Below are 22,959 nucleotides of genomic sequence, written 5' to 3'. Positions count from 1 at the left end.
CATTATATGATATCCACTCAATTTCAAAAATGGAATCTCGCGTGCTTTAGTTTTGCTTTGCGTGTAAAGTACACATACACTAATTTGCTAAGTTTAACGTTGAGATTTACAAAGCTAAATACACAACGTAAACTTCCTCGGATTAATTGTTAAAAAGAACTTTGCGTCTCACAAAGTTACTATTCTAATAATAAATCGTAAGATTTTAAAAAATCCTTGTCTTGAACCAAACTTTTTCATTGTCAACAGGAAAAATACAACTCGGAGCCATACTCAGAAGCACCAGATTCGGACGCCGCCCGTCGCCTTCTAGAATTCGGGGACGATTACCGAGCATTCCTAGACTCACAATCAGACTGTTGCTCAAGCCTATCCGCTCAACCCGAAAACGACCTAAGTCCAAGCGGGACCCGCCGAAGACGACCACCCTCAGATATGTCAAGGGAAAGAAGCCTACCGCGATATAAGAGGCCTACACGAACATCCCCAGTAGAAACTCCTTCCCGAAAACCCAAAAAGTCAATGTCGAGCGCCGAACGTAAAAAGAACCTCCTCGACAGCCTCGAAAGATCCCGAAACAACACTAGCATAGAAAGCAACGATGGTGTCCGCAGACGTAAACCCTCCGAAAACGAGAGAAAGAACAGCAAACGCTCCCCCGAATTCGATCTCCTGAACATCCAAGCACTAAGCCGGAGACGTCATAGCTCAAACCTAACCAGCGACGAAGTTAACAGTTCATTAGAATACACCGAAGTTAACAACCGACCAGATATTCTTGACTCGTTGAACAGACGACGTAAAGAAAAAGACGGGGAGAGTGAGTTGCAGAAAATTGCTCTTTCGGAGATGCGAAGACGTTCGACAGGCAGTGCGGATTCTGAAGGGGAATCTTCGTCGCCGAAACATAGCAGGAGGAATTGGGGCGATTCGGACTCGGAGTCAGAGGAAGTGCGGTCGTTAGTTCGTCGTTCGAGCACGCAACTGGAAGTTACCGAGGCGATGATGGCGCGCCACGAGTCTTCTCCAGACATCCTTCGGGCGTTCGACTACGTAAGGACCCCATTCGATTCAGATTACACTAGTTACAGTGACGCGGACACTTGTGTGTCTGTTCGTCAGCCCTGTCTCCGCGCGCGACTCTGTCTGGCCGTCACCGCCTTCTCTATATTAGTCATAGTTTACATACACATTCAATGACATTTGGCATGGGCTTGTGTGGTATTAATTATCATATATGTAAGTATACGCGTTAGGTTCGCTGCGATTGTCAGATTGAAAATTGAAATCGAACTTGAACAGTCGATCGTTGTGAGTTAGGGCCATAGGCCAGGCCTTGGGCCATGCGCACACTGAAAAAGCGTTTGTAAGCTGGATTTATTACGTACTTATTTAATCACTTATTCTAACCAAGTCTTCAAACATCTACTAAAATATCAATATTATTATTAGTGCTTTACATTCCATAATAATATAATAATGTTAGTCAAACAAAAAAAATGTGTAGGTACAAAGTATAAGCATTTGAATATTATTTAAGTACATTATCGTACGTATATAAAAAAACGTTCATCTGACAAACGCAGTATTATACTTCATTTTACTTTTAATTAAATTCGGTGACACCTGTCAAATTCAGCTTTTTGACAGTTGACAGCTGACGTAAAAACCGTGCTAATTTATATGTGAGAGTGTTTTTTATAGAACCAGTTTGACACGATTTCACTTTTATTCATATTATTTTAAAATAACATGTTATTAATTTATACTGTCTCATTTAGAGCGTAGTGAAATTGTGTCATTATTCAAATCACATATTATTTATTTTCCTTTTTTATGTTTTAATTTTGTTTGTTTGAGTTTATTTACTAACTAACATGTGTGTTGTGATTGTTTTGTGTAGTCTACTAACAGCCTGTTTTACATTTAATTTCTCTCCTTTTTAGTTTAATCCTTTCCCTATTTTGGAGGCAATGTTCCGGTGCTAGAAAAATCTAACAACTTTTAGAATTATACCCGTGATATGTATATTAATTTATTATCTATAAAAGTTAACGGTGCAGGTTCGGGCAGCTTAATTTAGGTATTCGGTGTAACCAGTGCTTTAAAACTAAAACCGACTGACATAAGACATTAGACACATCGAAATGACAAATGTCACATTTGACATTTGCCACCACAGATTAAAAAAGAGCCAAGATACTTATGGATAATCTGTTTTTAGTTTAGTAACGTGAATAACTGTGATTACGCCTAGGAGTAACTTGGTGATTTGGTTGTGTAATTTATTAATTTAAAAAGATTAATTACTAGGTCTCGCATAATGTTAGAAGTTATTACCAATATGTGATTTGACTGAACTCCGTATAGTCCTCGTTACGATTTTGTAAATTGTATATTAACATAAAGTATGTTGATTAGGGTTAGGTTGTTAATTGATTTTATTTAAAACAATTAATGTAAAAAGTTACTAGTGATCTTTGTATAATGTTTACAAGAATAAATGATTCAGTTTGCAAATCAAAATGGAGTTTCAGTCAATTAACACCCATCTCTATCAACATTTGTAAACAAAACCTGTACAAATAAATAATAAAGGTAAAAGTCAATTCAAATAAGAATGTCTTAGTTTGCAGTTACTTTTTTCGAACACTATTTAGATTAAATTTTTAACACAAATCTAACTAAAATGATCACCTTTTTTCAAATTTTTTTTATAATTTTTAGGATATTTTTTTTCACACAATGTTTTAGTATTAAAGAGGCTTATTTTTTGTAAACTAAGACATTTCTTTTTGAATCGAATGTAGGTACTTTCTTATTTATCTAATAATTTGGAAACAGTATTGGTCTTGTAAGCATTTTGGGTTTCCTTCAAACTAGCTTTTTTCTAAACTATTTTATATTTGTATTTGGCCTTAAATTTTCCATATGCTTTGCCATTATTATTAACGGATTTGTTTGAAAAGAGTAATGTATTGGATGCAATTATAACAAAAGAAAAAGCAAAGAATGCCGCATGAATTTGCATAATATCGATAAAATGCATGTTTTCAATCTACGAAATAGTGCTTGGAAGATTACCCGAAGATTTGTAAGTTTGAATTGTAATTTTTGATAAAACTCGTAGTCATATTATAGGACAAGATTATAGGACTGACTTTAAATCGTGAACTATTTAATTTTAGGCAATGTGCAAATTTTCTATTGTGGACTCTCGTAACTTGAAATTATTAATTATTTTATTTTGTAATTGCAAACTTAATATTCAAACAGCGGATTTGTGCTAGTTAGTATTGTTTTGTCAAATCGAGACATATACAATATCTACTAATCCAAGTACGCTGAACTTGCTATTGCTGACTGGTTTGAAGCAACTGGATTATCACCATTTTGGTGCTTATCGCAAGTAAGCGTTGAAAGTACGCCCACATAAGGGCGTTCTTTGAACTAAATGTTAATGATGAGACAACTTTTTTTAGAAAATAAAAATAGCGAGCAAACTAGCAGGCGGGTCACCTGATTGTGTGATTACCGTTGCCCATGAACATTTGCAGCACCAGAAGAACTGTCAATGCGTTGCTGACTTTTCAGGAATTTGTTGATCCGCCCCTTGAACAACCACATGTTGGTTCCATAGTTTGTATGTGTGAGAAAAAAAAAACGGCACAACGGGCTGCCGAAGTGCACCAGGCACTATATGTTGACATCTAGTATCAACACAAATACCATTGTAGTGTTTTTAATCGGGTCTTATAATAGTATATTTGCGCCTTGCCTTAGGATACTATTTTATGTTAAGCACAATGAATTTTTGTCCTACGCAGACGGAGGTGGTAACTCGATGCAGGGAAAACATCAACCTGTTGGAGGTGGCTTTGACCGAAGGAGCGTTGTCTCCTGCTCTACAGAGAGACGTTAGAGGTTTGTGTCTTTTCTCTAATGATTTTAGGGTTCTGTATCTCAAAAAGAAAAAGGAAAAATATTAAAATGTGTTCTCAAAAAAATTAATTTACCAAATCACATAGAGATGGCGCAATGCGTCATTATCCTGCAGAGTTCTACATTAAAAAATATCTTGTACAATGGTACGGAACCCTCCGTGTGCGAGTCCGACTCGTACTTGACCGATTTTTTTTTCATATATTACGGGAAAGAATCTTAAACGGTGATGGTGGTTGTCAGTCCCCAACGCGTCTAACTCTATAGTCTATACAAAAGATAGGATTGAAATAAAAATTTATTTTTGGATCTTTTCTAAAAATGTTATAATGCTAAACGCATAGTCATTTGACGATACGTTTTTACAGAGATGACAAAGGTAAGTTAGTCACAACCGAATTTAATCCTACCTACTTATTTGAAACTTAAAAGGTTTGTTAGATATATGGGATATATGTATTTGGTTTGCCAGAGGTGGGTAACTATAGAAGTAACCAAATTGCGTCCTATCTGATTTGAGACTAAAAAGGTTCCTTATATTCTTTGAATATGGTTTCAAACTCGCTTTAGCCTTGATCCACCGAAAATACCAGACTGAATTCAAAGAATAGAGTGACGTATTAAAAAAAATCTAAAACTGACCCGATAAGAATTTGGTCCTATTTCGTGTTGGATTGTTAAGCTAGAAAATTCTGACGAAGGAAAGGCGATATACTAAAAAAAATATTCCCTTTCCCCTCCAACTAAGCGTAAAGTTTATGCTAGGAGTAGGTACGACAATAGTGCAACGGGTGGGGTTTGAACTGGCGACTTTTCGGATTTCATTCCGCTCATTTAACCGTTGAGCTATCGAGGCTTTTAAAATTATAAAAAGTCGTGCTAATTGTGTTTTATCCTTGCATCAAGCATCGAGTTGGATGTATCTGGTTTCACGCAAAAATGCGATCGGCCGGTGGTCGCGGCGCGGATTTCCTTACGCGGGTTGCGTTTGTGACCGGTTTTCCAACCAAGGTGCATGGCTGATGTTTTTTTTTATGTATAAATTCGTTCAGAAACTCTGTAAAGTCATTTTCGATGTTTTTATTTTATTCTTTGTTGTTTTGCCACAGATAATGCACTAATAAACTTAAAGTTAAAATAGAAGTATGAAAAATGACTGTGAAATTTAAAAAACAAAAAAAAAAATCTTTTTTGACTATATAAAACAAAAAAAAATTAGATTTTTTTTTCAGTATGAAATTTTGTTTATAAGCAAAGCAAGACATCCTTGGTTTCCACAGACTAGCTCTAGTTCTAGTAATGACTACTTTGATCTGGTGGTGCGTCTCGGATTTGAATCCAAAAAGTTCCGGTCTGAAAAGTTATTGTATTTTTTGCCACGAAGTTCCAGTAGCCGCCCGAAGTTGGGATCTCTTCCAGCTTGTTTGAATATATCTTTGAGGTAAATCAAAAGAGCAAAGACATTTAAATAAATAGCGACTCTTGTTACGACGCAATAAAGGGCAGTTCCACTCTCATAGCGCTGCGGCCCAAAATTTAACAATTGCCTTTCTTTCCATCACGTGAACATACGTCTGTCTCTCTCGCTCGTATGAGCTAAGAGTTACACGAAAGCCGTACAAGGGGCGCCCTGTCATAGGTACGTAAATTTTGTCGGGTCACGAGACCAAGTCTAGGACCTAAAGAGAAATATAGCCTACTTTTATCCTGATTATCAAAGGGTTCGAACGGAAAGTTTGAACCAAAATCCACGCGGACGAAATCGCGTGCATCATCTAGTAATTAATTATAATAATTATGCTACACGTACATCCATTTATATTAACAGTTAGGTATTCAAGGGCCTATTTATTCGGGCCAGTATAAAGTTGCCGGTAAAACTGAGCCGAGGCTAACGAGTAACAAGTTCTGGAACGCCAAAAACGGTCTCACCTTGATCGCGACCGAGATTGTTTAAACTTTAATAAGTGTATGATAATTGAGAGCTTGTTAACGATTTTTTTTCGTGTGGTCGTTAAAATATCGATTGTTGGTTCAATGCTTGTTTGGTTATGGAGAAAAACATTGGTTTTATAGGTCTTACCATAAAAAAATGTTAACAAGCGTTTAACGCGTGTTCATTTTAAGCATAACAGGTTTTTCATCCAAAAACTGTCAAAACGTCAATTTGGTCAAATTTCTACAAAATCAAAGCCGTATCGTGAAAGCCAAATCGCAAAAAATCCTTTTGCAACAATTTTATTTGTATCCCGGAAGAGGCGATATGGCGCAGATCACGCCTTGCCGTTTAACTCGCCGGTATCTATTTCTGCCCACGAAAGCGGAACGGGCTAATGAAAGTGAGGACGTATAAGCGATTTTGCAATCAGTGTTGCTATATATAACAAATTTTTAAAAGTTCTCGGTACTTCCATACTATTCTTCATTTTATCTGTTTTCTTCGTCTGTCTGTCTGTTACCTACCTTTTATTCGCTTAACCGTAGATATAGCTTGCATCCCAGACGCGGACATAAACATTATCATCCCGGAAAATCAAAGCGTTCCCACGGGATCTGAGCGAAGCTGTTAGTCGAGAATATACTTCTACTCCCAGACAAAGTTTCAATTCAATTCAATTTTCTTTATTGTTATTTTTTTCTAAAGAAATTGAAAAAGCTTGACAAATAAGTAGATCCCTTGTCTTTATTATTTTTTTAGTAAGTACACAGAAAAATAAATAGCTGAACCTTAAATTGACAGAACGCAATATCAAAGATCGCAGTTTCTACTAAACCCAAGGCATTTATTTAAATAATGCAAAATTATGTTAAATAGTTCCCTCTAATTAAAGTTAATTTTCCTGAATATCCTAATTACTCTAATCTTTATTACAATTTAAACTTAAACAATTTTTTGCCATAATATTAACTACAGTTAACTACTCTGCGTTAAAATAACATTCTTAACTAACAAAACAAACTTAGAACCCATTAAGATTACTTAAGTTAAACTCTAAACGATAAGCATTTTAAAACAAGCGTGTTTTGAAAATGTTCTAACATCTAAGTGGCTTAAAAGCATTCATAGAAGATAAGTAAGTACGGCCGTAAATAGTACTCCAAAAATATCCTTTACAGTTCATAAATAACATGCACATGTATCACTGCCGTCTAGCAACGTTTCCCGACTAGGATAAATAGACTAAAATAAAATGTATCTACCTACTTTGGATGTCTGCATATCCGAAGTAGCCTAACTATAAAATGTTCGCTTTATAATAACTAATTATCTTAAAAAATTGGTACCTACCCAGTAAAATTCACTAAAATCGCTATAGAAGCGGTAAACAGATTAAAACAGAAACATGAAAAATACAAAAGATACAAGCTGATCTGACGCCCAAAGATTAATGAAAGCCATAACTTTCCCGTAGTATTAGTAAAAAACCGTAAAATCTGCAAAATTGGCTTGGATACAACGAACTGAAAAAATTCTAACATGTCAGAGAATTTTCACCTGTTTTCAAATGCCGCACAATAGATCATTTATTTATCATACTTTAGTATGAGGACATATAGATACTGGAGGAGGACTGTTATAGTATTTATCCTCTATAGAATACGAAACCGTGAACCTTGATCGTCTCATGGATCAATAAGGTGTACTTACGTATGATTTATATCATGCATGTTTCCATTGTTCCTCTCTACATAAACTCACAAATTAAAGACTCCCCGTAAATTAGTGTTGTCAATAACATCGATACTTTTTCACACATTACATCACGTTTGTGTGACATCATACAGTCTGTTCTAAAATGGGAAAATAAACATCGTTATGCACCGCCAAAGATGTTTCCCAGTAACATTTTGATGCCCGTGCAATAAACTTGTTGCAAAATTAAATATGGTTGTGATGAAGGTTCTAGTTTTTGTCAGGGATTCAAGAAAACCCGTAAGGAGATGTGAGTTCCATTAGTTTGCCTGTTATAGATTACTTAATTTGTTCTTAATTCGATGTATCTGTTTAGGACACGTTATGTAATATAATATAATTAAAGCAGGAATATAAAACACTGAATTATATTATTTTGTGACAAATCGTAATGTTGGGAATATTTATAATTGAACTATGTCAAGAGTATTGTTTTCAATAAAATATGAATAATTTATAGAAAATGTTGAAATTTTTAAGGCAAAGTTGATATTTGAGATATATCTTATACACCTAACTATATTTTATACGAGAGATTTTTAAGTTGACTCAATATTTCCTAAAAATTTTCCGGGATCACAGATAGTAAATTATATTAGTTTTATCTGTAAACTAATAACTCTATCCTTTCACAGAACCCAAGGCAAAAAGACTGACGGGTTGATTGCACTAGCATTACCACTAATGATTCGATTACAAAATAAAACTCGTAGCGCCTCAACGAAGGCTTTTGATTGCTCTGAATGTAGACTAAATACCACTTTTTATCCTACGGGGCAAGTTAATTGCTTGACAGATGCTATTGAAACGTCGGTCAATGCATTCACTTTTTGTTACATTTTCTATGGCTAAGGTGACATTTCTATTTTTAATCACTTCAAAGAACCAATGGAGGATAGATTGACATAAAACAAATAGTTATCCTACTTATAAATAAGCTTAAGTCCGTCTACGATTCAAATAACTAACGAGTCGACATTTTCAAATTGGACATTAGTTAGGTATTGTCTTGTTCTCTCTTTCTCTTTTAATTGTATCGACACCTTACTATTTCTAAGGGAATAAAAAATAAACTTAAAAAAAATATCATTGTCTTTGGTAATTCAACTATATCGATACGTTTACATCACTATTTTAAGTAAACAACCGTAACAAAGTTAACATAGTGAATCAATCTTATTATTTCTACCAAAAAGGGTGACAAAAAAAAAACAAAATTTTGGAAAAAACTTCCTTTTCTCAATCACTTGTACATAACCGTGATTTAAAAATCAGAATGCAATTTTAGAAAAAAATAACAAAGCTTGCAGTTTGGCCTTCACTTCGCAACAAAATTATTAAAACTATTACGGTTGGTCGTGGAAAACGTTTCTCTGAACGATTTTAATAAGGTATTATTATACTCGTTTTGTGCAATTTACTGCACAGCCTTCGGAAATAATTGTAAGCAATACTGATATTCTGAATATAAATAGCTACAATGTAAACTAAATAGGTACCCAGTGCGCTAAATATAAGTATAGACGGAAACTATAAACTTACACCCTAAGGTTAAACTACTATCTATGCGTGACTATGACTAGACTAAACTATGACTGGACTCGACTCTTTGGCTAGACTAGACTAAAACTAGACTAGATTATGACTAGACTATGACTAGATTAGACTATGACTAGACTAGACTATGACTAGACTAGATCACTAGACTATGACTGGACTAAACTATAACCTGAATAGATTATGACTAGACTAAGCTATGACAAGATTATGACTAGATAAGATAGAGATGAGTAAGAGGGACCCACCTAAAAGGTAAACTGAAAAAAAAGTGATGGTGCTTATTCGTGCTTCATAAATCCTAAACTGAACTAAAAAGTGTACTCGTAGGCAACTTATCAATACATTATTGATTATATGAATATTTCAATTCGATGTAATAACGCAGTAGTACTAATCCGCATGCACACAAATACATATCTCTTATATCATAAATTGATGCTTCTAAAATTATAGCTGGGCAATTACACTCATCAAGTTAGCTTGGAATTTATTTAAAAACACCACCCAGAACAGCACGGCTACTTACATAATTTCTAATATGTATATTGTGTAATAGTGTTAATTCTTAATACAAAAGGGAAAGAATAAAGGCCATACCAATTGCGTACACAAGACATGTGCGTAGTGACGCGCGTAAACCCCTAACACACCGGGCTACGTATACGTTCACGATCTACACAAGCGGTGTGTCATGTTTCATACAGTTCCATACATTACAACACAATGCTACGCGCTACGTCTAAGCTTACGCAGCTTGTGTAGACGAGCTATAAGACATATTGTGTAGGCGGAACCGCAGTTATATCAAGTCAATCTTGACAATGTTGATCAAAGGTTTAAAAATAATAATATGTATTTATGTTACGTGGAATGAAGTCATTTAGGTCATCTACTAATGAAACTTGCTATAACTCGGCTTAAATGTACATATTTAATTTATGAGTGTAAATCAAAACTACCTTTGTTATATTAATCCAGGAAGTTAAAGTTGTGAATGGTTCTGGATAGCATGACTATATTCTGTTGGAAGAAAAGTTAACAAAGCTAGTATGTTCATTGTAATAATAGGTAACAATTTGTTAATTCTATTGCATACGTCATTACGCACAGTGACACCAAACAAAATAAAGAAAAAACTATATTAGAGGTGTGCAAAGGCTTACTTATTGACAACCAAGATAGTACCTATTTGATATATATTTTTTTATGCTAGCGATGGTATAATTGGATTCTTTGATATTTTAATAAATATCCAAAGAACAATTTGAACGAAGTATGTCCTAGGTATAATTTTGCCAAACGATTCTTTTAATATAAAACATCTCTCATTATTTTAAAAAAATAGAGTCATTGAACAATCTCTACAATTTTTCAGTCCTGAAATACCGCGAACTGAAACTCGTTCATTATAATAACGTTTTCATATCGAACGCAGATCGGAGCATCGTAAAGCGCTTAAATGGCTGTATTGGTCTACACGATTAACATTTACATATTACGAGTATGTCCATAGTTTTGGGTGCGATCGCTTCAAGCGCTCACTCATTCTGTCGTGCTAAAGGTGAATTACATATAATACGGTAGATCAGCTGTGATCGTCGCGCGCGGCAGTCGTGTCCTCGTCGACATTTCTATTTCCATTCGCGAGTGATTCGTGTTCAAGTTTAACATCAGTGACGATTTTAACTTCGTATGTACACGGTCCTTTTACGGCTGTATTTTAGTGTTATTTAGTATTTACGTTGAGCTCACTTTTCTCTCATAAACCAGATGCGCATGAGTGCACACTTTGGCTTCTGTAGGATTTGCAATTTCAATGCAATTGCGCACTGAATTATTGCCGTGGAAAATAAAGTGATCGCGTAATTGAGAGGTACTTAACGTCAAATGTTTATGCAAACGCGACCTTCGCGGTAATAAAGTCTATCCCACTGTTTGCGATAACGTCGCCAGCGGCGAAACTATTTTTATTTATCGAAATTTAATGAAGCATTCATTTTCCGTCTTCTACTTTGTTTTATTGTTTCTAGTTACAATTACCTACTGATTTTTATGAAATACCTACAACCTATTTAGGTACATGGTCTGTTTTCCCTCGTATTTCCCCGTAGTCGCTACCTCTTCACGTATTGGTTAGGCTTTTTTTGAATAATGCGATTGGCTCCCAAATATTATTATGCATACAGAATACTTGAATCAGAAATAAGCTCTTTTGATAGTACTACTATTATATCATGCTGTGGTAGTACTTTAACAATTTTTGTTACGGTCCCGTTATTTTCGAATACGCTACCATTAACTGATGACAGAGGCATTGTTAGTAAACAATAGGGTTTTGAAACGGTTCAACGACCGCTGTCCATATAGCGATCATAATAGATATTTCATAATACACAGTTAGAAATTAAATTATGTGTATCAATTAGTGTTTCTAAAGTATTTTTATTCCGTCGCTAAACGGGCTACCGTTTGATGGAGCCTTCAGATTACGGATAACTTAAGATTCTAAGATCGTTTCGTAACGTCACTTGTTTAACTGGTTCTCAATTCTCATCTCAACTAACTTTTTCTTGAATTTATCTGCATAATAAATCCGTTTTTCCCATTTTTACGATCGCTGTTTTCTAATTCGCAAATTGACGATATTTTTATTTCTTTTGACGATATTTCAACGAATGCTAAATTATTCAGATTGTGTTTTAGCACGATTGCTGTTTTGCTTTCTCTGCGTGAAAGTTTTTATTTCTTAAACGAATGTTGCGGTTTTAGGACTTTTTTACGCCATTTTTAATGTCATTACCATTAACGTCGTGAGATTTTAGCATCGAGAAATCTGACGATTTATTTGTTTTGTTCTTCGAAATGTTCTAAATTCAACTTTATGAAACGAAGAATTGTTTTTTTGCTCAGCTTCGTCGTCTAGGTATATTTTTCTTTGTTATATGACTAGTGAGATCATGACCAAGCTTAGAATCGATATAAAAACCTCATAATGCACCGAATATGGCGATCTCTTATTATGGAAACTTAACTGAGTCAATGGTTATTATTGAATTAGTCATCTAATACATGGTCAGGACTCAGGTCATGGTCGAATAATTCCTTTTACTGTATCTGTGATGTAATATTAGATAAGATTTTTTATATCTAGTTTGAGAGATGTTACGGTATAAATCAAAATGATTATAAAAATGACATATATTTTCAGAGATATTAAATATCCAACATTACATCTTTAGTACGGGGTTTTTTTTTTACTATTTTATTATGAAATATTTTTATCAGTGTCATTCATTTATCTAAGTAGGTATTGTTAAACAGATAATAATTGATTGATAAAATATATAATCACTATTGTCACCCAAATATTTTAATTGATGGTAGTGTACTTCTGTCGTTCACTGTGATTCAAGTAATTTAATTTCGAACTTACTTAATTCAAAAGCATTAGTTTATTTTATCATCATAATGAGTCTATTCCATACTAACATTATAAATGTGTGTCTGTCTGTCTGTCTGCCGGTTACCTTTTCACGTTCTAAAATTTTGTATAGATACTAATTCCAGAGACGGCTAGTGAAAAATCGAAGAAAATCCACGCGGTTTTTAAAAATTTAAATCCATTCCGACGATGTTGCGGACATTATCTAGTCCTTCATAACTCATTTATGTATAGAATTTAATAGAAATCATCTTAGTTATGACCACAGCCATTATGTTATTGCAAAGCAAATTTTAGTTTTTCGTCACTGAAGTAGATAATTTATGTATAGTTATTTGCGTAGTTGCAACAACAAATACTTATTTTATGACGCGTTCATTTTAAACTCTAGAAATAAGTATAGACAAGATTCGCAACTAACCTTGATTCAAAACTGTTGTTGTTACGTGCAACTTGCCAGTTAAGAGGGCTCTCTCCGTCACTCGTTTCATACCATTTCATACAATCGTAGTTCCTATTTCATTTGTATATTAAGCAACCAAAGTCCATGAAATTTTGCAGACATATTCTAGAAACTAATATCTATGTCTGTGGTTTTCCAGATTTCTGTTAAAATATTCGGTTTCAAAGTTACGCGGTCTTAAAATTTTCATACAAATCTTTGAGCCCCTGTAATTTTAAAACTACATATTTTTAGAAAAATCTAAAACACCACAGACACAGATATTAGTTTCTAGAATATGTCTGCAAAATTTCATGGACTTCAGTTGCTTAGTATTCAAATGAAATTGGAACTACGATTGTATGAAATGGTATGAAACGAGTGACGGAGAGAGCCCTGTTTAAAAACTACCGCTAAAACTCTATGCAATAAAATCCGATTCGGCAAAATTGGGCAACGGTACTTTTTGGCTGAATGTCACAAAAAGATGCTTATAGAAAAATCTTTGAAAATGCGTTACTTCTTTCAATACGTCCAAGCGCATAAATGGTCTTTTCTCTCAATGTATTTTCCTCAAGATATTCTACTATTCTCAAAATGTCCTTCACAAATATTTTCTTTATCTTTCCTTTCTCTACTTTTACCAAAGATTTGAAAATCTGATACTAGACACTTATAAAAATTGTTAGTGTCTTTAATTCCGCCTCGTTGCGCCATGTTTATAGCTGGAAATTCTCAGTAATAATGTCTTTAAACATGCTCTAAACGACTGGGCGTTTTTCCCTTAACCACCTAGCCGTTCATTGACTATAATTAGTCAAATCAGTGGCATGGCATAACCGATTCCGTCCCGTGTAAAGGAAAGTAGACTTGCAGGATTCGCTTAGTCATACGTGGGCTAAAGTTTCACCATACGACAACGTACAAGCTCAATAAAGCCTGTTTTGCATTTGTACGGTGCATTCAACTCTTCCCTTTTTAAAACTTTTCGGAATAAGGACACGTTATACGGCTAAGCCGAATTTTGTGAAAGGCATCGTACTGATTTGTGGTTCAACATGGCGAATTAATGTATTGAGTCTTCTGCTGATTTATTCATAAAAACTTTGTTCATTTCTTTATAAGGATGGAATATAAAGTCCAATTTACGTTATAGTATTGCTTATTATGCGTCCAATCCTTTTGGCAAAAAATTGCATTGAAGTACCTGTTCTCGTAGCATGTATCCAAATAACATTATTAACTTATACGTGCTTTTTGTGAGTCAACTGCGTATTATCATCCATTTGAACGATAGATTTACTAGGTATCACTATAACATTGCTTTTTTTATGAGTCCACTGCTTTTGACAACAAATTGCATTGAAGTATTCTGGTAGTACATATCTAAATATCATTATTAACTCATCATTTGCATTCTAACATCATCCGTTTGTTTAGTAAAGTTAGTAGGTATCATTGTATGTAGTATTTGTAAATTGGGACATGGCGCTTCAAGCACCATTGGCTTTGCAAATTTATTGCTCATGAATTTTACATGGCGACGGATGAAGCAATCTTCGTGGCAAACTTTTTTGCAGAATTTAAAATTGATGCTTGAATTGTATTTTGATTTACTCTTTACAACTTGGTTTTTAGGCGTATATCCTGGTTAAAGATATATTATAAAATAACGTCCCGTCGTGACTACGATCCACGCAACTGAGTCGAAATATCGATATTTCCAATCATCGTATGAATCGTGGTACATACGTACCTACCCGTTATTTACATTATAACTTGGTTATTAGTTTACATAATTTTAGACGCACCTACTACATGAACATTTCTTACCTCTTTTTTTACAAACCTTTGAATTAAAAACCATCAAAGTCTTGCATGATTAATAGTTTTGACAACCATTTTTCCAAATTCCCCTGGATATTCCTTACACATTTCGTTCCTATTAGGAGCACAATCGGGATCATTAACGCGTTTCCAACACCTCAGCTTCTGTGATCGTTCTCGGTATTGTTGCTCGACTAAAGATTAATTCGTCGATTAATTGAGTTTGTCAGGTTGTAACGGTTATCCGACCGGCTATTCTAGTTCATCTCGAGTACCGCTATCTCCGTCGGATATTTCTTTGCATTCAATTCCCTGTTTTCTATTTAGAAATCTACTAAAACTAGCTAAATTCCTTTTAGTACTACATTCCTTAAGACATCCAGTTCTTTAACTTTGTAGTTATAATTATTTTTGTCCGGATGACAGTGATGCTAATTCGAGTGTCCAATTTCTATTTGTAGGGTCGACTTGCGCCTTAACTTTTAAATTAAACTTCCAATCCCTCTCCTTTTCTTGTTAACTCTGGAATGAACTTGTCAAAAATGACATTACAAAATTTAACTAAACCAGATTAAGGAGTTTGGTGCAAATGGGCTTAAGAAACATTTAGTTTAGAAGTCTCATACAAAACAAATTCTGCTGACACCTATCATATTATTATTGACTTTATCATTGCGATTTCATGTATATCTATCTATCGGCATATCTAAATAAATTTTATTGTGGTAATTAATATATTTGAGGCTAACGCTGTAGTTTGAATCAAAATGTGGAGGTTGAACTGATTTAATCACAATAATTCTCAATAAGATTCTTAATTAAATTATTTTAATCTGTATTTAAATTAATTACATTTGTTTCAAATAACTTGTGAATATACTTCATAAGAATAATATAATATTAGACTGTAAAAACTAATTGCAATATGGCTGTATTGTTCGGTAATGATAAGAAAGTGAAATTTCGTCAGCATTATGACGCAAGCGTCACGCAGTCTGCTCTTTTTAACCCCCGACCCAAAAAGAGGGGTGTTATAAGTTTGACGTGTGTATCTGTGTTTCTGTGTATCTGTGTATCTGTCTGTGGCATCGTAGCGCCTAAACGAATGAACCGATTTTAATTTACTTTTTTTTTGTTTGAAAGGTGGCTTGATCGAGAGTGTTCTTAGCTATAATCCAAAAAAATTGGTTCAGCCGTTTAAAAGTTATCAGCTATTTTCTAGTTTTCTTGTGAAAAGAAGGTAAGATAACCCTTAGGTTCATAATATTCAAGTGTCAATTGACAAATGCCAAGCTGTCAAGATGGACGTTGCTTAGATATACATAATTATTTATTTGAAAATGATTTGTCGGGGGTGTTGAAAATTTTTAATTTACACTTGTTAGATAATTTAGATTACCATCATTATTTCAATTAAGGTGTCAATCCCACATCCTACGGTCTAGACTCTAGAGTTCTAAAGCGCGTTATTTCAATTAAGAGTGCTCTCCATGGTCGTTCCCAGTCGAATATGAGCACATGCTGTAACAGTCTTATTTGAAGACGGTGTATATTCAAGAGTGAGTTGGATGATGTTTTAACAAGCAAACATTTGCTATTACGTTGTTTTCGGCAAAATAATCAACTTTTTACTTAAACTAAAAACATTTTAAATTGTTATGAACTAAATTGGGCAATGTATTTGTAAACTCAATTTTTTAGTTTCTTATAAAGTTTATTTACACACGAAGTTGCCTCATTTGCCCTAGAATAGAGGTTATTTACGGGTCATAACTGTCAAAATAAGTTTTATTATTTTACTATACTTATTTATTGGTATCTTGCAAAAATAATAAAAAAATCGATATTATCTGACTTAGTACTACAACGGGGTAGAACTCTCGACCGGTTGTAGTGGTCTCGACACCTAAGCTCACCATAGAGTAGTTGATAATAATAATTATTATCATCAAACGTCTGTCAATAAGCGACTATCCCACGCGAAATGTACTGACTTATAAGAGGCTTATGTAATTTCACTTTGAGCAGCGACATAACCATTGTTTAATGTGAAAGACCGCTTTCCCGTACATGCACTCTGCATTTTAATACAGAACGGCCGGTTCACATTATTCCAGTCACTGGAGTCAGTAAGTCCAATTCAACGCTGGACTGGACGAAAATGCAATTTTTGTAGGTCACGCGCATGAAGTTCTAAGCTAAACTTAAATATGCCAGTCATTTACATAGGTCATAGAGTTATTGACACGACGCGACGGATTGAGCATCTCATCTTTGGTAGCTATTCCAGTAGCGCAAAATTAGGTTATTCGGCGTAATTTGTAGGTTTTACCTAAATTAGAAAATAGTAGACGTTCTAATTTTTTTTTTTTTTATTCACTATAGGTAAGCGCTTGACCACAATCACACCTGATGGACAGTGATGATGTGGTCTAAGATGGGACGCGTTTACCTAGAAGGTGCCTATTCACTCTTGTTTTAAAGATACCCGGATTGTAATTGGTAGACTTCTATTTTTCTAACAAGATTAGTAGAATTCTGAGATTAAATTATTACTTCTGTTATTGGACTGGACCGATCAGTGGATTCAATACACTATACTACTAGAATTATTAAAATGCTATTCACCTGTTCACATTATTCGTGTGTTCCGGCTCTTATTCGTTATTATATTTAACCTCTTATTCGTTATTATATTAAAACCTAATTATTATATTAAAACATAATTTTCTTATTCGTTATTATATTAAAACCTAATTGTAATGATATTTATTTTTGACCGAAGTATTAACGATTTCGCCAGTAAAACTACTTGTACGAATTACGTGATCACATTTGCAATTGTAAAATAGCGTGTTCTAGCGTTAATTTTGTAATCAGGTCTATTGATTATGGCTAAAATCGATAAGTCATGGCTCAATTTAGTGGCATTAGCAAAATAGTGTAATAGATGTTTCAACGTTATTTTAATATTTGCTAACGATGCATTGTAACCTTTAAGTCTAATTGTCTTTTTCTATATCTTATCTTTTCATTATATCATTTCTGTACGAGCAGCCTCTACTTTATCTGATGTTTGTAAAACAATTGCAAACATAGAATTTACTAGCTTTTACCGTCGGCTTTACGAGCGTGAATTTTGTATTACACTGATTTCGCAATTAGTTAAAACAGTATTTCAAAGGTACTGTTTCTTATATTATTTCTTAATCTATACATATAATAAAATTGTAGAAAAGTGGTGTCTGTACAATGGAAATATATAAAAAAAGTAGCAGGGGTTGTTATTATATCGATGCCGAACCCGAAATTGTAATTAATTTTTTTTTTTGTCTGTGTGTTTGTGCACGCTAATATCAGAAACGGCTTATTCGATTTAGATACGGTTTTCACTAATATATTGTAGTAAGCTTCACTTAACATTTACTTAGTGTTTATTTCATGTCGATCGGTTCATAAATAAAAAAGTTATGTCAATTTAAAGAATCACGGAGAACATTTTTAACGTACAGAGTATACATATGCTGCCCGAAAAGTCACTATTCCACGCGAACGAAGTCGCGGGCACAGCTAGTAAATAATAAAATAAGACTGTTCGGGTCGACTATTTTATGTTAGCACAGATTAACTATGTATTTACATTGGATCAAAGATAAAACTCCAAATATGCAAAGCTCATACAATGTGAAGACAAATCGTACCTATGCATGAGTAGATAATAATATGTACCACATGCGCATAGCGACATAGACTACATAGATATTGGGACGGGGTTTACGCACCTTTTGACACCTGCGAGCTGACTTAAAAAAAACGCATTAAAATGGCTGTTAGCTCCAGGGTTACTATAGTTATACATACATTTCCTAATTTTGTAGTTATTTCAATCACATTTAATTGCGTAGTTAATAATTAAAAACTTATAACAAATATTTAGAAATAAGTAAATTCAGTCATTATTATTAGGTAATATTTGTTAATATTATCTTATTTTTGTTTTATTATCCTTCGGAGCTATATAACTTTTCCAAATTTATTATGTACTAATATTATGCGATCGGTCATGTATATATTACATTGTGTTACCTGCATGAGTTGTGTGTGCCCGTAAGTGGTGTGTCACACTGAATAAGACTATACTATTGTATTTTTAAGTGTTTTGTGAACATGCTGTGGGCGTACCGTAAAATAATAAATAAAAAAATAAAATAAAAAAATACATGCATAAATACATTTAAACATACAGTCTCATCTTTATCTGATGTTTGTAAAACAATCGCAAACATTGTCTTTAGAATAATTTATAGAACCGCAAACCGCTGCGCCCACGCTGTTGTTTTAACTTACTGTAAAATAAATCCTGCGACTCATTTCTGATTCACGAAAGCATTCAAGTCAAATAAACGTTCTTAGCTTTGTTTTAACGATTCGAAGGGTGGACGGAGATTTGATAAAGTCATAGATAGACCTTTTATTCCGCTAATCTGTGGATTCATCTACTTGTCATCTCACAAGTTGGACTGCTGTCCCACTTCTAGTAACTACAAGCTTTACACTTCTTCTTATTCTTTTGTGTTAACCGAAAAACATCCGCTGGTGGTCATACATCTCTTTTAAGCACTCCATATGCCTTGATCATATTTTTTTTTTTTTAAAAGAATATTAGCCATGTTAAATGACCAATATTCCCCTTTCCTCTCCAACTAAGCGTCAGGCTTGTGCTAGGAGTAGGTACGACAATAGTGCAACGGGCGGGGTTTGAACCGTCGACCTTTCGGTTTTCAGTCCACTCCTGTACCGGTTGAGCTATTGAGGCTCTAAATCATATTATGCTGCCTGTATGCAACGGCTCCCTGCGACTGCTTTAAAGTCGTCTGCCCACCTAATGGGGGTCTACCAACGCTGCGCCTTACATCCAATACTTTCGGACCCCAACATCTATCAGTTCTTAGAACTATATGCCACACCCATTGCTACTCAGCTTCGCACTCATTTTGGTTACTCCACTCTGGTTCTTCTATGAATCTTGTTTCTGATTTAACTATGTAGAGAAACTCTTGGCTCTCTGTCAGGTGTTGAGTGACTTGAGCTTTTTTATGAAACCCATAGCTTTACGTTTAGTTTAGAGGAAATACAGAGATATAAGATATGTTTAAAAATGATAAAACTAATGAAGGTTAATGTCTTTTGAAGATTGATGTTATGATAATTTAAAAGATAATAATAATTGAAAGTCATTACCTAGAACGAATGTTTACGTAAGCAAGACATTTTTAATGAGTTTTTAAAATGTTAGATAGAAGCAGGTGTTACTTTGCGCAATTCCACGATATACTAGGACCTATTTGCAAGGTTATTTTATATAATTCGTCAAAACAGACCAATTTGTATAGTACAAAGAGCAGAATGCTATATGCACCGCCCGCCCTTCCATCACTAAAGAAGCAGGAAAAGTACAGTACAGCTACAGTAGTATTGCTTGCTTTACCTGCGTTTTAGTAGTGGGAGGGTGGGTGGTGCATATCCGATACGTTGTACTATACAGATTTGTCTATGCGGATTATAGCAAATGAAACTTGTAGTTACTTGTTGTTGTATACTTATCTAAGTTTTTGACTTTCATTTTGTAGGATTTAAAATATTGGAAAGTGAGCTCAATGTGGATTAAAAACTTTACGATTATAGTTAAGTGAACAAAATGATGGAATTAAAAAGATCATCGTAAGAGTCAGTGAACTTATGTGAAAAACAGTGAAAATACGTGAAAATTTGAGTGAATAGTAAAACGTTATGTCCAAAATGAGTTTGACTGTTACTACCACTAATAACAACAATGAGGAAATCGGTAAGTTTAATTTTGATAAGAACGATAAGAAATTACTAATTAGTGCACTGAGTGTATTACGTTACAAAAATGTGACAATTCAATATCGATAATTTAGAAAATGAGTCGAGTTGTATCATGTAGTAAGTAAACAATAGAGCTTTTGATATATGCACTAACTAAGACAGTCAAAAAACAGCTGTTCTGTTTGGCGACCATTTTAAAACCGGACGGAAGTAACGTTCGCGTTACTTCCATCCGAGCAGCATCATATCATGTAGAAAGTAAAAATAGAGCTTTTTATATAATTATGGTACTGACTACTGACTGCTCGGTACTTTAAAACACCTCAATAAAAGATGGCGGCCTCAAAACAGCTGTTCTGTTTCGCGGTCCTTTTGAATCCGGGCGGAAGTAACGGGAACATCACTTCCGCTCGGAGATCCGAGTGGCTCTCGAGTCGCGCGTGATGAAGTTTAACTTCAAAACCTAAGAACACTCAGTGCTCATGTAATGTAATCAAAACAAACACAATATTAATAGCAAAGCAAATAAACAGCAAAGTAAACGGCGTACTTGACCGCACAAACTCGTCCGCCTATACGCATACCCACGCCTGTCACCATTAGCAGAGGGACTCCGTTTCTCTTCGTCCTTTGTTAATTGCACTGTTTGCCACGCATTATTTAATTATCTACTAGATGTTGAGAAAAGTTTCTCTAGCGCGCTCTTCATACACACGAAATTTGGTTCTTATTTGGATATTAAACCAATCAAACTGATTTCTAAATTCTCTACTTATTGGGGACTCTATTTATTGGGGAAAACTTGGATGAAATCCGATTAGCTCTCGATTCTCAAAACGGGTAAGCTCAAAACTATGTCAACCATACTCTCCTTCCTTTTATGAAGTATAAGATATTCAACATCTGTATCCATTTCACCAGGATGTTAATGAGATAAAATAAAGTAAACGGACATTTTCGTAATGCATACTCACCCACGTGTTTGCTTTCAAACCCTTCGATGCTACTTTAGTTAAATAAAGCTTGGCTATCAAACAACCTATTTCTGTAGTGATGAATACGTGGGTCCAGATTAGAAGTAATTTTATTAGCTCATTTCTAGTCTTCACTCTATTACATTAAATAAAGCCTTTGAGACTCAACGAACTAAGAAAGACGGAACTCCAAAAACTAGCCACAAGGCAATTAACATAAATTTAATAAAATTTCTCGTAAATAGATCACAAAAGTGTATAATTTTATTTCAATAATTAAAACAGGCATGATAGTAAATTTCTTTGAAGATGAATACGCACGCCTTTAATTTAAATTTAGTAGTCTTATGTAGGTCGAGAAGCACTCTTTTTCCTCTCGATCATTATCTATGTCGTGTTGCAACTGCACTACTGCAGCTTACGCAATAACAGCCGGTGGCAAAAACATATGTGCCAACGGATTGAGTGTCAATTTGCTCATGCAAATGACCTTGTCTACAAGTGGTCGAGCGGTATAACTGGACTTGTAGATTATGCATCCGCTTATAGATCTGGGTTATAACTTATAACCCCCAAAGAGAATTGAGAATTGTTTAGGCGACATCAATTCTCAATTCTCATGAGGGAGGTAGGAATAATAATGTATTATGTTATCATCATACCTCTCTCAACTTCCATACAGTTCATTAGAATTAGACTATTTGATTTGAAATGGATAGTCTAATTCATCACTTACAAAAGTTGTTTTGTCTTTACACCTACAATCTATTTCAGACATAACAAGAATATTTTTGTCTAATTTTGTTGTAGATATTACATATTGAGCCTTTATGATCTTTTAAATCTAGATTAAATAAACCTGGAACTTTACCAAATTTTAATTAAACTTTAGTTAAAAATGATAATAGAGTAGCTAATTTTTATTCGTCCTTAAATAGATAGAGAGTTTCAATAATACAAGTTACTTTTAAGTGTGCTTTAACCAATCGATAAGTAGGTAGTTCACAGATTTCTGCATCTCATCAATTACTGTTAACGATCAGCTTGCTCAGATTGGTATTTAGAAATCCGCTTTTCTCATTATTACAAATGAAGTCATCGCAGTAGAGTCGTGGGAGTGCGCATTTAATAATGTTTTTGGTTCGTCTCATTGTTTGATCCTTTCTAAAGTTTTTTATTCTAGTGTATTAATATTGTACCGGTTTTTATATTCGTCTGACATCATTCA

The 22,959-nt window shown here is 34.2% G+C and overlaps 1 protein-coding gene across 4 annotated transcripts in view; it reads left to right on the top strand.

Moving 5' to 3' along the window:
- LOC123876796 overlaps positions 1-22,959 on the top strand; it is a 354,107-nt gene that overhangs the window by 309,966 nt on the left and 21,182 nt on the right. For all 4 annotated transcript variants that reach the window (XM_045923148.1, XM_045923147.1, XM_045923150.1 and 1 more), the window contains 2 exons: positions 250-1,053; positions 3,828-3,924. In XM_045923148.1, coding sequence (XP_045779104.1) covers positions 250-1,053; positions 3,828-3,924 — 901 coding nt within the window. The remainder of the gene's footprint in view (positions 1-249; positions 1,054-3,827; positions 3,925-22,959) is intronic.

Source organism: Maniola jurtina, chromosome 22 (genome assembly GCF_905333055.1).
Source record: "Maniola jurtina chromosome 22, ilManJurt1.1, whole genome shotgun sequence".
NCBI classification, from domain to species: Eukaryota; Metazoa; Arthropoda; class Insecta; order Lepidoptera; family Nymphalidae; genus Maniola; species Maniola jurtina.
This window is presented reverse-complemented; position numbering and strand designations above follow the sequence as displayed.